At 37.5% G+C, this 18284-nt stretch overlaps 2 protein-coding genes across 2 annotated transcripts in view; one reads left to right on the top strand and one right to left on the bottom strand.

Moving 5' to 3' along the window:
* The window catches only part of LOC117415490 (PDZ domain-containing RING finger protein 4-like), a 127486-nt gene extending 112220 nt beyond the window's left edge, over positions 1 to 15266 (bottom strand). The window contains exons 1-3 of the mRNA XM_034025935.3: positions 14473 to 15266; positions 13674 to 13760; positions 12655 to 12759 (exon numbers count right to left, since the gene is read on the bottom strand). Coding sequence (XP_033881826.1) covers positions 12655 to 12759; positions 13674 to 13760; positions 14473 to 15186 — 906 coding nt within the window. The 5' untranslated portion in view covers positions 15187 to 15266. The remainder of the gene's footprint in view (positions 1 to 12654; positions 12760 to 13673; positions 13761 to 14472) is intronic.
* LOC117415491 (glucoside xylosyltransferase 1-like) overlaps positions 1 to 18284 on the top strand; it is a 231337-nt gene that overhangs the window by 195752 nt on the left and 17301 nt on the right. The gene's annotated exons all lie outside the window — the stretch shown is intronic.

Below are 18284 nucleotides of genomic sequence, written 5' to 3'. Positions count from 1 at the left end.
AAAGTAAAAATATTTGATAGACCATTCATGAGCCTATTGTGAATATTGTATCACACCATTAATGCCAATATAACTATTTTATACAGCAGTCTTTTAGACCTTCCTAGAATACATATCCATTCCAGCACAGTAAAAATAGACAAAAAAAGAAAGAAAAGAACAACTTGTACTTATTTGCATATTGTAAAAATATATACACTGTGTAAACTGAATTGCATTCAAGTAATGGTACCGATTAGGGTAGTGAGCTTTACAGTATATTGACACCTCAGAAGCTTTACGCTACAGTATCATGAGGTGACTGATCGAAGCAATCAGAGGCGGACAGAAGGTTTTATTCCAATGACTTTTTTATGTATTAGGAAATATTAAAAATACCCGTTAGTAAGTATATTTTAAGAAAAAAAAAACAACTATACAAAAACAAAAAACAGTTGCTGTTTCATGTGGTACGTACTGTAGTATAACTAATGGTTTCTAAATAACGTTCTTGCACTTTTTTTAGTTTTGTCCAACTTCAAGTTGTCATCCATGGCTACTTACCACACAAAACAAAATAAAATAAAATAAAATGATACCACTATGTCAAAATACCTTCCCTTAGAACCTTTCTCAGCACCTGGAAATCAAAGGAAGTGAAAGGAGCCGTATAGCACTCGCAAGCCTTTTCTACAAATCAGCCAACAAAACAAAAGAGATGCTGTTGAGCTACGGAAGTAAAGATATTAAAACTGCTGTGCATTAATTAAAGATTGGATGTACTAACAGAACATGTGTCACTATTAGAATGCAGAGCAAAGATACACAGTTGATACAGTGCTATAGCTTGGACGTATAAGGTAAATGAATTGCAGTAAAATCATCTTTATTACAGCCTGCCTGAACCACATTACAACACCAAAACCCATCTGAATCCCAAGAGGAATGTTATAATGAGGGTGGAATTTACACACGATCCTGAAATATCATTTAAAAAATCTGTTCTTGCTGAGTTATGCCAGCTTCTAATTTCAGGGCAAGATCAGTCTTTTCTGGTTCTGCCAACACAAAATGATTTAGGTAACTAGACCCATGTGTATAAAGCTCCTTGTTTTTGAGTATAGAAAATCAGCAGTGTCCCCACCCCATAGTATGTCACTTGTTGGCGCAATTGTTCCCGAGTTCACTTTTGAGTGTGTAAACAGCTTGCGCAGTACAATACAGACCACTGAACGTTATATTAGGGTCAAGTTAAGACTTTACAGCTATCGTGTAGTTACTCTGCATGGATCTCAGGCTTAATTGAGCCTTTGCAGACACTCCTGTGCATTGAAATGAGTTCCACTCAGCTCTCTGATTAGCTGCAACCCTCTGCTATGGAGTCTGCTTCTAGTGCTAGGGGAGCATTTTGCAGTATGTGCACTAAACTGTACGGCACATCCTTCTTTCAGAATCATTTAAATACACGTTTAAGAGGCATTAGTCCGGTCTCAATTATCTACCCTTTTCAGCAATGATGACATTATTTATCACCTCTGTGTTGGCACAGTGGCAGTAATTAGAATTTACTTGAAGCAAAAAATATATTACATAACAGATATGGGGACATGCAAAAAATCCTCCACCCACCAAATATCCCTCCAAGACAAACAAGTACAACCAGAAACGGAACACATTCTTCTTATATTTGATCTGCCAAGTCAATTTCAGGGTAAAAAGAAAGAGTCTATATAGGTAAATAAGAACATGATGTTTCTTAAACTGAAACAGCTGCGTTTTCAACAAACCACGAGGTGTGATTACAGCCTGGTATTTGATGCAGGGCCTTTAAAACCCCTGGATTGAATTATTACATTCATAAACCTTTTAAAACAGCTCTGCAGAAGCCTATAGTCTGTCTGTCTAGCTTTGTCTTCTGCCTCCTGGAACTTAATAAGCAACTGAAACTCAAGGCTTCTCAACGTCAAGAGTTGCTCATGAAAGAATTTCACTTGTTAGTTCCTTTAAGAAGAAACTGGGACATATCTTATCTTTGCCCACTTGCACAGTAAGATTAAAAGGAGGCTAGTTAATACCTTATATTGGATGCAGGATTCAGCCTGTCTGGCTCCATGCTCCATTACTTCTGCTGTCAAAACCATTGTTTCCTCCCACAACACTTGTATTCCAAATCATTTAAACTACTAAAGGCATGTTATTGTCTGTGCAGGCAGACAAGATGCAATTATCATCTGGAAAGCTTTTGTGACAACATAACAGTGGCACGGAACTGAAGTTTACTAAAATCGTACAGGCAGAACCTATAACGCTACTGCAAATACAACCTTTGAAATCTGAAGTCTAAAGCAGAATATAATGTTGCGCTGTTGTTTTCTCATTGGTACCAGTGCACTACCAACTTTTGATCCTGTCATATAAAAGTGCAATCGATATTACCAAACCGTGCTAACAGCGGCACAAATGTGAAACAAACTGCCTGGTTTGTTTTTCATCAAACTCAATTTAAACCATTAACGAGAACACTTTAACCGTTAACTGTAGCACACCTTTTTGCTGACTGCCATGCAAGGTACATGCGGTAATAAATGGAAAACAACATGGGAATGGTATACAAAGGGTTAAAAGAGCTTTTTTATGTGCCTGTCAATCAGTCAGCTTTCAGGTTAAAAAAAAAACAAAAAAACATCAAAAGTACCTGAGGCATTTAGCTAGTCCACAATATCAAGAGAGATTATGCTCATGAATTTGAAGGACACAAAAACACTTCATATTTGCAAGAACCGTAGTCAGTATACCAATTAGAAAAATCAGCCCCAGGGAAATGTACTGTATTAGCTAACCATTTATTCCTTCACTTTATCGGCACTTTATGCAAATTATATGAAAAAAAAAAACTTTAAAATTAAATTTCGCATATAACAGTACTGACTAGAAAATGTGATAATTGCGATAACGTGTCTGAAACCACGTTGTAGCTAATGGTATTAAATCCCCACAAAACAAGGATGACATTTTCTGTCAGTTTGAATATAGAGCACCTGGGACCCCTCAAATTCTTGCATTGTTTGATACTCCTGAATATTTTTCAAAGCATATGTGGCTGATGAAGATTTTAAAAGATTACAATTCCTTGAATTCACAGCTTTTGGAAAAATAATTTAAAAAACACAGTACCTTTCTAAAGTTACGGCTTTCTTCTAGTAGACTCCTTTGGGATTGTATTTGCCCTGAAGCAAGTTATTGTGTGGGTTGAGAAAATGTTATGATGTTAAAATTAACTTTTTTTTTCTGGCTACCAATACAATGAAATAAATAAGGTGCAGTACCACAGAAATCTTAGGTCTGCAGAGAATACGAGCTTGACTAAACCTTTCTTCTGTAAATCACAGCTGTTAAAAGCTACTACCTACTGAAAGAAAAATGCACAGTTCATGAAAATGGTTGATACAAGTAAAACTGCTGAGCATTATTGAATTAACCACATACTGCAAAACCCTACAAAATGAAGGTTCAAACATGATTACATCAAAGGGTTTTCATGGTACATATTTTTTTTCCATGGCCTTGTGCATCTCCCTGGCCTACTCTTCAATATATTTTTAAGAGTAACTGAACTGGATTGAAAAACATGACTGAGAACTCTCACCTGCCCAATGTGAGGCATTTTTATGTTCACAATTGGAGAGGTTAGTGACCCTGGGAGATCATTCTTTCAACATCTATTCATCCCTTGTTAATGCAGAAGCTGCCTGTATAAACAAAGAAGTGACACCACACAAGTTACTGGTCCATGCTGCCCAAATTGTCAATCAACACCTGTTTAACTCTAATGGGATTCAAATGGACAAACTAAAAAAAAAAAAAAAAAAAAAAAAAAAAGAGCAAGATGGTGCATTATTCCAAAAATGCTCCACAGAATTTTTGATTCTGAGTCACTGACATTGGAATTGACGACCATTCATTTTCACTTCAGATTCTATATGCTGCTTATCCTTGTGGTTTATGTCTGTTTAACATTAATGAAGAAATTACATTTAAGTCAACCGCCCTGAGATACTGCAAGTCAACAACTTTCATGTAAAAATAACAGTGCTTGTGTGGTCTCATTTTTGACTGACAAATATAACTCGAGTCCACAGCAGTCAACTACACACACTCTAAATTAACTAAAAAAAAAAGCTAAAACCGGGTGGAGCTTGTTTTTGTTGATGTTCACCGAATGTGATCTGAAAGTGTCCCTCTACAGAAGGAATTTTCGACAATACGTGATGGCACCATTTATTTAAGACATCAAATCATTTAATTGAAGCCACGCAGTTAAATTAAACATATGTATACACAATTGACCATGAGTATGAGTCAGCATATTGCAAACAAGTATTAACCATTTAAGGGAATGTTGTGGGTTAACACTGAGAAGAAAATGTAACCTTGCAGTCCTATTTGTAAAACTAGCCCAGGTCTGGGAACTAAAGCATTTAAAAGAAATCCCACTAAGGTTATTAGAGTCCTCCTTCAGTTCACATGGTCCAGCTCTTGCTTCTAGATCAAACAGTCGGGGACATAGAGCATACACCATGAACATTCGTAGAGTACTGTAGTTATTTCACAAACAGGGATAGCCAAACAACCATGAGCCCCCCGAAGAGCTTGAGTGGGTTGTTTACGGCTCTCCACATGAGTAAAGTAACCACATGACTATGAACGTTCATGGGGTATTCTGTAGGATAATCATGGGAGAGAAAGTATGTTTATGTATAAGCTCCCTGTATGCATTTGTGAAGAAACTACTCTTTATTTTACTTTCGTTTTGTGTTTGTTTGTTTGTGAATAAAACCTGCGCGCCTGTGCCAGCGTTTTCAACAACATCACGTCTGTCTCTCTGTATGCTTGAACAGCGGCTACCCACACGCGTGACACCATATGTGACAGGGTCTTCCTCGTGTCACGCGTGTGGGTAGCCGCTGTTCAAGCATACAGAGAGACAGACGTGATGTTGTTGAAAACGCTGGCACAGGCGCGCAGGTTTTATTCACAAACAAACAAACACAAAACGAAAGTAAAATAAAGATGGTCATGTGACGTTACCAGCGATGGTAACGCACAGAGGACTATACAAGACTGTACAAACACTCAAATAAAAACACAATACCCCCAAACTATAAATCAAAGGTGCCGTGAAAACGGCAGGCCTTGCAGCAGCCCTGAGCCATCTCCCGCGGATGTTTTTAACCTGACGGACACTCGATCAAGACCCGCCCACCTGCTGATTGAGGTCCAGCCCAGCCAATCACCTGCTGCCCTTCCCCTCAACCAAGCATAGCAGGCAGCAAGTCTCAATCGAGCGTCCGTCTGTAAACAATAATTCAATTAAACAAATCAGCTCCCAAAATGACACAAAATAAACCCATTCCACATACAAATTATATAACCAACACTAAATACACACGTGCAGGGCACTTGCCCTGCTACACCCACCCATAATCCTCATTCCTAATTCCTGATGCGGGGGGGGGGGGGGTGGGGGCGGTGGTATATGACCTTATTCTTTTACACTTCATATAAAACAAACGTATGCTGTTAGGCATTAAAGGACTGCAAACATACTTAGTGTCAAACACTGCCTGTGTGTGGGTGTGCTGCGTGTGTGCGTGTGTGTTACTTAGCAAATGCCACCCAACCAGGACTGAAGATCATGACCCCCATAAAGGGCATTAGCTCAATTAAAGGCTGCTGTGTTTATGGATTCAGTCTGTTTTAGCTAAATTAGCCAGTTAAACATCTATGTGAAGTCTCAATCCAAATAGAGAATCTCTGTCACTGCCATGATACAGCATAAAAAAAGAACCTGTACTTCAAGTAAGGTGGATTCATTTGTACATTAGGAAAAAATCTAAGAAAATACTTTTAAAAAGCTGCCTCTAATGGCATTGAGATTTCAAAGTTACATGCATTAGAATATCCCTAGAGTTGTCTTCAAAAGCAGAAACTAAGAAACTGATATAACAATTCACTAGAGAACAATGCTCAGCCACAGAAGTGGTTACTGGACAGTTTTTTTGACTATGAAATAGTGGACTTTGGAGTTACAGTACAGTATGGGTCTTTATTCACAAAACATTGACTTGCACTTCATTTAAAGAATGAATGTTCGTAAACCTTCTCTGCAGAGTGTACTAAAACACAAGAATAAACTCAAAATATTCCTTTGAAACAGTCAAGCAACATTTAATTCAACAGATCTTTGGTAATATGGCCATGGTCTGAACTTGTATACATCACCTCTTGGTTGGAGTGACAACTTACTTAAAACAACACTATTAAACTCTAAGCTTGCTGTTAACGCAAAGGTAAGCCAGTACTCCATGAACTTGATGAATGACCCTGGGGCAAGTCACTTCACCCTCATCCAACTTGGTCCAGCTACAGTAACTCAAAAAGGGCCTCTCACGAAACAGGCAACTTCACAATCCCTATGGTATTCTGCAGAAAGATACAGTACATTGCTTTCTAAACAAGGCTTCTAGACTACAAGACATACCAAGCATAAAAGGTTACAGCACAGTTCAGCCACAGGATTTTGATCAAAAAGCTTTCTGCGCTTTTAAGACATAATGTTGGCTATTGCTGAAAGTGTAGTCTCACACACATAAATGTCAAACCAAAAAATATGTATTCACAGACACACTAGGCAGCCAGTTCTTTTCGGATATTCTCACTTTATTATGCAGTCATTCACCGAATACAGTATTTCATGCAGACAAAAACTAGCAAGAGATTTGCCCCAGATCCACCACAATTCTCTGGAGATCCATTGAAGTCAATAGGGTTGATGAATTAAAAATGTGATTGAGACTTATATCTGTTTAACAAACATAAATACTGTATATTGGAACATATGCAAGACAGGATGGATTTGCAGGTGCTTGTTTCTTAAATTACCTTCACCAGGTAAAAATCCTTTACAGTAAGTGGAGTTTTAGGGCCCCATTGTCACTCAGCTTACACACTATTTACGTGCTGGGAGAAGGGTTTACGCACCCTTCTGACAGCTCCTAAATAGCACGTACACCAAGTGAGACTAGGGCCCAATGTCCAAAACTAATAAATCCTAGTAAGATTGTATTAGGCCCTGAACAGATTTGCAGACAAGCATTTATCTAACTTTCATAAAATAAGCATTAGGGGCACCACATAGACTATTCTGAAAAGAGTTGTGACATCTGTTAACTAACTTATTAAGGAAGAAGTCATTTCTGCCAAACAGACACTGTAACTTTTCAACACCGTTCACTGTACTCTGTGCGGTCCAGCATGGTCAATGTGCCATGAATAACAGCATTTACAGAGACATCTCTGTTTAAAGAATTAATTCATAATTATGATTTATTGTTAGAGACATTTTTCCCCCTCCCAGAGATGCCTCAGGAATTTGCTTTCTTTTTCCATCAGGTTGTCATTAGGAAGAGAAACACTGAAAAACAGCATGAGAGAGATCTACTAAACGATTCCATCTATCTAGGAGGTACCTAGTTAGCAGAAAGAACATACGTGGGTCATCCTACAATGTCTTACAAACAGAGACCAACTGCAGGGTAGATATAAAAGAAATAATAGGCACAGTTATAGTAGAGTATATGCCCTTGTTATGGCATCCTCGTCATACAAATCTGTCACAAATATGTTTTCTATATTATAAAGGATACCGACCCTGACCCTGTTCAAATACATAAAAGGTGCAAAATAAGAACTTGGGTGCAAAAATGTTTTACTGCATAACCCAACACAGAATTTGTGAGAAAAGAGGAGGGATTTATAATAAATATTATATGGTTAAAATTTAGCATTTCAATAAATTGTTTTCTTTAATATTTTGAATGCAAACTTCTTGATTTTGTATACTTATTCACAGTAACGTGTGTTTGTTATTGATCTAAAAAAAGGGACTCATTGCCTATCATTATATCATGTAAATGGCACCCTTTATATACGGTAATGTAAACTCCTGATATTGTGGTTTTGTGTTTTGCTATTATATTCCTTTTGGAGGTAAACACTGCATGCAAAATACTGTTTTGCAAGCTTCTGTTTACTTGTTTTTCTTCTGCTCCTCCAGTAGGTGCTTTGTATAAATTGGAAGCGTTGGTTAGATGCTTTTAATTAATGACACCATTAATTTCGGAAAAGAGAATGTACTTAACAATCATGTTTAGGAGCTGGAAAACATTCCCTGTGAAACCACAAACAAAAGGCTACCGTATTTTGGTCATGTTTGGATTTAAAGACATGACAGTCACATCCTATTGAGTCTCTGATTATAGGGTTAGCAGATTTGCTACACCCAACCACACATAATTACTTGTTTAATGAAAAGGGAGACTGGGAAGATCGAAGGATATTTGGCACCCAGTCTGGGACTCTGACAGTATTTCTTTCCTTGAGGTAAGAGGATAACGCATTGCATTCATACAACACATGTTAGCTGTCTACTTCTCTTTATGAAGCTGCCTCAATCTACAAAGAAAAAATATAAAAACTCCAAAAGCCGATGAATGACCTACTCAGTTCATGATGTGAAAGTACAAGCAAGCTTAGAGTGGCTATGTGAAGCGCTGTCAGCGCCACCCGCATCTGGATGTTCTGTTAATCATTGCAACCAGTCACTGGTGTCGACTTCAAAAGCTGTTCTCCACACAATTTACAAAGTTAAGCCGCCCCAGAAGTGTGATTTTGCTTCTTTTTTCTCAGTGTCCACCATGATTAATAGCCACTTTCTGAATCAGAAATGTACAAAGTCCTCCCGTCAGTAGCTGGGCTAGTGCCTGTGTTGTACAGCATGGCTACCATTAGGACCTCTCTCATTCCAAAAGCTTGCTCTAGTACAACACTGAGGTCTTCCTCTCGCTGAGCCTGTTCCAGTTCTATACCCCCGATCTGGAATTTGGATCCTACATTTTTGTGACTGTTCATGTATCCCTTTATATTTCTTGACATTAAACTTAATTTCTGCCTAGTTCTGTACAGTATGAGGCCTAAAGATTTTTGGATGTCCTGGGTGGCTGAAAGTGTGTCGGCCACTTCCCCAAGAGTTGGGTCGTCAGCACATTTGATTAAGATTGCTACTTATCACCCAATCTGTCATTGATGTAAACAAGAAACAATAGGGGTCCAAGTACGGTGCTGTCAGCACCCTGATTCATGTTACATGCTGTCCTTTTACCCAATAACCAGTGAAGCACCTATGAATGCTAAGACAGTTATGGTATGAACTAAAGTTTATATTAGTCTTTTTTTTAAAATGATCCCCCTTCAAATCATGAAACACATTATACATGGTGTAATGCAGTACAGTACAGTATAAGCATATCCCTTGAAGATAGTTGGCATCTGAGCAGAAAAATGAATAAACTGACTAGTTAAAACCTCAAAACTGTTAAATCCATTATAAACACTTCACTTTGTGGTATCCTCTGCAGTTTGTGGTTCCAAATAATTGGTGAAACATCCCTTCAGTGAGGCCCTTTAAATTGGTCCCCATAGCGCCAACGTACCCATGATAGCAGTAGTCAGACCTGCTAAAGAAATCATACAGTGACAAATTACCTAAGTTACTTTAGTCAAACACTTTAGTCCATGTATAAATGTGCTTGTATCAGATGCCAATATACCAAATCACTTGTTCCAATATGTGTTCAATACAATGCTTGCAGTATTTATATGGTATTAGAAATAACCTGCAGTTCAAATGAACTGTCTTCCTTAGAGCTCCAAACAAGCCTTCATAAAATAACATGTTATTTATATTTCTTATATCAGAACTGGCATGCTTCTTTTGTTGTATGTCCATAATATAAACTGATGTTTAAACTTGTACTGTATTTATTTAAAAATATCACACCCCTAATTTCAAGCCCAAGACCCAAAACTAAAATGTGTATTATTAGGGTGACAGTAGTTGTTTCAAAGTTTTGATTCACTTCATATTTGTAAACACAACCCGATAAGGCTTGCTCGAGACCATCTAAAGATGAATCACAAGATTCTAGACATGGCTGCCCACAAAGCTGCTTGAACTATGTATGTCTCTCATACTTCCATGTTAAAAATGTACAGTAATGTAGGTTACAGAAAGCTCTGTTTGCATGTCTTGCTTTCAGTCATTGCGTATCCTGTCAATTGTCCGGACCTCTTCAACAACTCGTGTCCTGTTATTAACCATCCAGTTATGCATCCAATGTGACATTATTTGACCCCAATTACACTGCTGAGGAGGACACATTGCCTGAGTTAAAGTAAGACATGCAAAGTGAGCTTTTGTTAACCTACTGTGGTGCCAGATCAAAAAGCATGTTTGCTTCAGCATGTGTTTCTTTCAAAACTGCATAAGTGAGATCTGCATAGTGAATTTTGCACACACTAGGGTTTATAGGATATGTTCATGGAGTACTGTAGTTTTTCCACGAACAAGGAAAGCCAAATATCCAATGATCATCCTTGTGAGTGTCATAAATAAAGTATCCACCCAGTCATTCTGTTGCAGGATTCAAATGAATGCAAGATTAATTCCAAAACAAAATCTGGTATAAAATATTCACTCTTTAGCATTATTTCATTTACCAGAATTATTTTAACACACTGGGCCACCTAGCTCCTCCTTTTTGACTAAGAGAAAAAACAACTTTGCTACTTGTCATGACAAAACAACAAGTACAAACAGTCTGAATTATAATAAACTGTGCTTTTTAAATATACAGTCATCGTGGCAATGTTAGACCCCTAATAGTCCAATTTTAACATGGCATTTCTTTTAAAATGTCGTTACCAATTTAAATCTAAGACTTGCAAAGCAATAACAACAAATACCAGAGCTGGTGAGAGTAAACAAAAGGTCCCATTTTTTCTTCCTACCTGCTTTCCGGCGATTATATTATCTAATCAAAAACAGCTGGCCGCACAGAACTGAGCCAGACGTTCTCCTTCAAAATGAGGGTGACGACACAGACCCCTCAAAGCAGGAGAGCAAAACATTGTCTTCCAGATGGTGTTATGCTACATTTCAGTTTGGGACTGAGCCTAAATCACCCTTTGCATGGGGCCTTGCAGTTTAAGACTTCTCTGTGAGATGTAAGCTACTTTTATTTGGCGAACTAGTCAGCTGTGAGTGCTTTTGTTTGGCTGCTGTAAATTCGATTCCTCTTACAAGACATTGCTCTGTAGGTAAAAGGAGTTATTTTCAGAATGACCTTTAGCCTCCTTGGGGATGAAAATGTATCCGAGCTGTGTCAATGTTAAGTTAGTCCAGAATGTGTGGTTTATTCACCTCCAGATATGTAAGTGCCCAAACTGTAGCCGTACATCTCTGTCTGACACTATAGTATACTGCCTTTCTTTGTGTAACTGTTTTAGTTTGCTTGTTTCTTTGTTTTTTACTTGTATTGTACAAGTGCGTACGTGTGCTGTTGTATACGGCCACCAAGAGCATTGAAAGTATTGTAAAAAAAATCCTAAACTCTTTTGTATTTTAATTGAAATTGTCCTGTTATATGAGGAAATGAATGTCTTTGTTCAAAATCGAGATTTACTAGAAACAAATCCAAATAAAAGAAAACAATTCCCCAGAGCATTCTGTTACAGCTCCAGCAGCTTACAACTTCACAGCCCTGGAAAGTAAGTGCCCTTTATATATTCAAGAATTTGTGCTAAAGAATGTGTGCAGAATATATGATAACAATTTTATGAGAAGTAAGCCATCCACATGGATGTACCATGACCTACATATACAGTATGTTAAATAACTTCTTGAAACAAATGTACAAGCACAGTTTCTTTAAATTACCCAAACTGGTTACAAAGATACAGGTTCATTAGCTAACCTAGCCAAGAACTCATACATAAGTGGAACACCATGACCTATATTCTGAGAAGTCTCAACAACATGTGTTAACAAACATTTAGTTGACTGTTTCTATTAAAGTCTGACATTCTAAGTCAGTATATCCCATCACCAGAGAGTAGTCATAAAAGTGGTTTCATAATTTGTTTTCAGATTTGAAATTACTATATATATATATTACTGCTATACCATGTCCTTCTTGCACAGCTTGGTGGGCCAGAGGCACAGTAACTGATTTATACCCTTGTTAAATTAAATCAGGCCATGTCCAAACAGGGATAAGAAACCAGGAAGTCAGCCCTTAGTTCTTGCAAGTAGGTCTTAAATCATACTAGTTAAAAACAGGCAGTTATTTACTACTGTATACAAAACAAACAATTAACAAATGCATGAGAATACGGTAAAACAACTGAAACAAACAGACCAAACCATTTAATGGTGTGATTACAAGACAGCTGTCAAACAGCTGTGCCTGGAGATTCAGTTGTGATAGTGTAGCAAGGCATTGCTCTCCCAGCTGAACCTCATTTTTCTCTTTTTTTTTTTAAGAAATAAAAATACAAAAAAGGGTTGGAGTTTACATAAAGGTATAAGAGTTCCATAACCATGAGCACACCTCTCCTTAAAACTAATGCCAGAATGTTGATTTGCTTGACCTTGAAAATACGCTAATGTATTACTTCCTCCAAAATGGGCTATAAAAGCTTATATATATATATATATATATATATATATATATATATATATGTCATGCAAATGCTGGTTTTCCAGACCCCTCTTACCTCCACAATCCTGTCGTGAACTTGAAGTCCATCTGCTCTGTCTGCTGGGCCATTTTTCAAGATTTTTGAAACATAAATTCCTTCGGCAGTAGAATCTTCCTGATTCTTCATAGTGATGGGTTCACAAGCAAATGAAGAATGAAACAGCGTCAGTAAACAAACAGTGACAGAAAGCCTTTGTTTCACATTTTACTGAAAGCCTGGAAGTACGCAACTGAAATGAGTAAGGAAAAGATTTAGCATGAAATACCCCGCTGTCACAGTTTGCGGAGTGCTTAATGATGATTAAATCACAGCTGGTTTTCAGGTGTGCCAATCGTTACAGAAACTGTTCCCCAGTGTCTCACTCAAATGCAGGTTTGCTCAACCAGAAGCACTCAGAACAAACTGTAAAAAAAAAAAAAAAAAGAAAGAAAATACAGCCCTTAACTTAATCCCAACTCCACCGTCCCTATCCCTTAGCCTCTCCCCTTTGGGATTATTTAAATTGCTGCAGTTGTTTATGAAGCATGTGCTTCTAGTTAAACTTTTCTTTATGTATGATACAACACTGTGGGAGTCCCTTCCCATTTTATCTCCAATGGTAATGGTACCAAAACAGTCCCAGTGTGCTACTGTTTCATGACTACATCGCTCTCTGATTTGAGTCACATTCATAAAAATGTCTCTGGTCCCAGTGTTCTTGTGTAGCATGAGTGCTTCTCTGCTGCACAGAATATAGGATATCAGCTATACATGCGGTAAGCAGCACACACACACACACATTAAAACACGTGTGTCCTGACCTGACCCACAATTAAAACAATTCCCATCAAACAAGCATCCCACTGTGAAAGAGCAAGGGTTACCAGTGCAATAGTATTGCAAAACGGTACATTAATTTAAATCTCCAGTTTGTATGACTAATACCGTACATTGTTTCAGCAGCAGTACTTATTTTAGAGGTAGTATGTTTTAATAATGTATTATGACTAAACCGTCATGTATATCTCTGGATACAAAATACAACAATATTTTACCTGGCACGGTCTTCCTCCAATGATATTGAATCCCAGACTCTCACTTTCTCTATGAAGAACTATATTAAGTGTTTTTTGTTCTCCTCCCTAGAAAACAAATACAATTGGTGGATCATCATTTGTGCACAAACAGGTTACTGAAGTGCTTGCCCGTAAACAAATTAGGATAACCAGCTAGTCAAGTTAAAACAAAATACATTACGCAGTAAAGCAAAGTAAATAACACTGTCTCGATGTTGCTGCAAACGCTACCAGGTGTGTTTACAGTTGTAGCGAAGTGTTTATAATTGAGACACGTGTTTGTTTGTTTTTTTGTATTATTTTATTTATTTATTCTCATTAAGAGTAGCTCTTGGAATCCACACACCCACGAGCAAGCTTGTTTTAACCCTGTTGTGGCCGTAGATCTTAGTAAAAATTTGTAAATTAACCCTTAGTGTGTTTGACATTGGTAGCTATCATTTATTGCAGCAGATCATACAGTACACATTTTTACATTTTAATGTGAAGCATTTCTCCATTAAAAAAGAATAATACTAATGTGCAACATCCCCTTTTAATGAGGTAACACGCCTTTTATTAGTATGTTGTATTGTTATAATTTATTAGTAGTAGTCGTCGTAGTAGTCGTAGCCGTAGTAGCAGTGTAAAATATTCACTTACAGTATTTCATATACCAACACAAGCACTTAAAACCCTCCATGAAAATATAAGTAAACTGAGAAAAACAGTAAAAGATGTTGCCCCCACCACCTAGTCCAGTCACCCATATCTTTTTTTTTTTTTTTTTTTGTCTTACCTTGCAGTGGCTTGCAACATATTTAGTAATGTTGTTGATGTGGATCATATACTGGTTAAATTTCTTCTGGTACCTCAGTGCAGTGAGTTGCACTTCATTTTGAAGTGCTGATACCTGAGCCAGCAACGATTTTTCTCGTTTGCTCCATTTGACAGCCTGCTTCTTCGTGTCTTTCTCCAAGCTGGACGTTTTTACCTGTAGCGCCCCATTCTGGGCTCTCAGTGCCCGGAGACAGCAGTGATTCCCCTGGATCAGGTCCTTATGGAGCAGTACCAATCCGCACCCTTTCTGACAGATTCCTACGGGTCTGTAATCGCAGCTCTCCCTCATGTGAGAGTCCATGTCTCTTAAATTGAGCACCTCTTTGCAGCCCTTATTCCTGCACTGGGCTGGACTGTAATCACACATTTCTACATGATCTCTCAATTCCTGCAGTTTGACTGTCTTTGCACAGCCCCTGGCATGATAATCACATCTGATGTCCAGCTTCTGGATGAGATTTTTCAGTGGAAGGACCTGGTGAAGTTCCTTAGCACAGATGGACTGGCACTGCAGCGGGCAGAGTCTCTGCTGTACCGCCCAAGGTAGCAAACAGCCAGCACAGAAAACGTGTCCGCACGGGGTGGACAGCGGCTCCTCCAGAACCTTTGTGCACAGCTTGCATTTTAAGTCAGGGTCCACGTCTTCTGCAAACCGATCCAAGTCAAACCCCATGATTTATATCTATATATATATTCTGGTCGGTGATTAGTGAATTTGGAAAGTTTCCCCGAGCCCCGCGTATCTGTACGAGATTCTACCTCAGTCATTGGCTATACTGACTTCGAGTTTTTTGCTATGAAGTTTTAATCATCCTGCGCCTACCGTATTGTCACGAAACTAAGCGCCCATAATTCTCAAATAAAACACATATACTGTAGAAAAGTGTATATTTAAAATGATAGTAATGTAAATAGATATTTGTCTTGAAATAGTTGGGATAAGCCATAACATAATATAATTTAATATAATTAAAAACACGGGGTATAGGAAAACCGGCGCAAATGTATGATTCTAAAAATAAAATACTGGGTATTAAATAATAGTATTTTTTTTAATAAGTATGCTTATTAAAGTCTACTAAAAACTTTAATAAAATTGCATAACCAAACAAGACTGCTTATGTTGTAGGGACTCCCACGATGTTGTATCATAGACATACTGTAGCCGATGATGCTTGAAAAGCACAGGAATGGCTTTTGGGGTGAAAGCAACATGGCAGTTCCATGGGGGATTGGGTGCACAGTGGGTAACGCCATCCTTTCGCCTCTGGAAACCTGATTTTGAATCAAACCTATGCCTATGTTGGCAGTGAAATTAGTTTTGTGGTTTTAAACCAACAATACTGTACTGTTGGCACTGGGAACCTCTGCAGACATTCATAAAGAAAGCAAAGTAAAGGAATGGATGGGTGTGTAACTGGGAGTGTTGTGTGATACACTGCCATTACAGATTCTGTCTGGTCCCCTGTTGGTGAGACGAGGTGAGATTAAAAACTCTAAAAGCACGGATGCAAACGAGCCCGCCCCCTTTGCATTGTGGTTTAGACGCTCGCTTGTGATGTGCAGTGTCTTCGATTCACGTCAAGCCTGCGCCCTGTTGCATGGGCAAATAAATTGATCTTCTCCACCCTCGGTCCTTTACATGGTCCTACAAGCACGCTTGTGGGACATAGCGGGGAAACTTATCACTACTTGTCTTATCCTTGCTCTGTAAAAAAATAAAATAAAAAACTAATCAATACAACACAACTGGAATGTGAAATTGCACAAAAAGATTATTCAGTGACTTATGACTTAAGCTTCTATTTCTTTGGGGATTGTTCGGACTTGGATTGAAATCCTTGAAGAAGGTGTGAGTGCTTGTTTTTTTAAATTATAAAAAAAGATTCTCACATGTTGTTGTTGTCATTGGCATTGCTTTAACTGAACAATAAATGATCAATCCTTAAACATGTAACAACATTTTTATTTAAGTTGTTTAAAAAGTTTCATGAGGAGTTTGACATCTTGATCTTGATTTTAAAGAATCAGCTCCATGTACATGCATTCTTTAAATACTGTAAATACGTTAATGGATGTTTGGATTGAGTAGTCACTAGAATGGTGTGCAGACTCTTAGCATAGCTGTACTAATATTGTACTTTTTTAAATCATTTTAGATGATTACTGTATATATGCAGATACCTCAAAGGTTAATTTAAGGTAACCTCTTATTTTCCATTCTTTTTATTGACTAGTCCAGTCACTCACACTCATATGTATGCAGAAAATACAGTCCTTTGTATTACTGTTCTACAATGTCTTGATATGATTAATATAGCAGACTGGAAAGACTCTTTCATTTACTGCAATTTAACTCCAAAGTAAAGCATAGTTTTAAATCTATAAACCAGGAAAACACTTTTAAAAAGCATGGGTATTCATTTATTTTAAAAGCTCTACATACTTGTCCTTCATAAGACCATAGACTGGAGAAGACCAACGATTCCAGCACCATTGTACAAAAATAAAAGCAATACAATGAATAAATAAATAAAACAAATACAAAGATGCATTGTAACAATTTAACAATGCAATAAATAGCCTAAATCTTTAGTTAAATACTGTACAAAATGCATCATACTTCAATGTACAATATCAAGGTCAAACAGTAGGAGAATAAAAATGTCAGAAATTCAGTATTGCTTATTGCTAAGGCCATGCCAATTCATCCCTTTCAATCAAAGGTGGCAAACTATTCAGCATAGACTCCATGGGTAATGTCTCCCCAATGTCATTGGTCTATCAACAGCAATGTTGTCTTGTATCTTTCAGATTCTACATTTACTTTTTGTTAAATATGGCATCTGTGCTTGCTTATGTTGTGTGTATTTCTTGACAGATAATTCCTTGTTGGTAAGGAGACTCATTAGTTTAGGTGACTTGAACAACAACCATTCCAAAAATAAAAAAATAATTTAGCCCTCTTCCGATTTTGAGGCTCTCATCTTTCCCATTGATGCCAAAGTCTATAATGCAGTATGAACAAAGAAGGACCTCTTATTGTTGCAGCTGTTTGTTAAAGTGGTCCAAATGCGAATGCTCTTGCTTGAACAAGGTCACTGACAGAATGTGCAACGCAGGCGCTTTGTATATGTACAGTATGTGTTGCCATTTGTTTGAATGCTGTGTCTTACTCAATAACTACAATAAAAATAATAAGGCTTATTCATTATTAATTATTATTCAAACATTATACTGTCATATTGTTTTCTACCAATTCTAATGTCGTTTTTAAATTCTTGAAATAAATAAGACCAGTAGTCCCCTGTATGAAAATATCATCAAAACCAATTATGCATAAAGGAGTTAGTTAAAATACACTCATCGTTTATACAGTAGTACTTTTATAGTTACCAGTATCATTGTGAATGGTGCAAAATGGGTCTCTGGTTTGGTTATATTGAGTAGGGCTAGTTTAGTACCAAAGAAAGTATCTTATTTTGGCAAGTTTGAATCATGAGTAAAGTAAGCTTCTATCTTTTGCCTGCAGTATCGTATTTAACCAACAGAGGTCTCTTTGTGTGCCTCCACTTTCATGAATGGAACATTTAGAACACAGCCAACACAGTTCTAAAACATTCCCCACAGCCTGCAATTGTAGGTCAGCTGAGTACTGGTAATCTGTAATATTTTACAGAAAGTCTCTCCTATTTCCTGTTTCTTTTAGATTTAAGCAGTTATTTCTGAAGCTAGCCTGTCTTTACGGACATAAAATAGTCAAAAACATTT

Source organism: Acipenser ruthenus, chromosome 7 (assembly GCF_902713425.1).
Source record: "Acipenser ruthenus chromosome 7, fAciRut3.2 maternal haplotype, whole genome shotgun sequence".
Taxonomy (NCBI): Eukaryota; Metazoa; Chordata; class Actinopteri; order Acipenseriformes; family Acipenseridae; genus Acipenser; species Acipenser ruthenus.
This window is presented reverse-complemented; position numbering and strand designations above follow the sequence as displayed.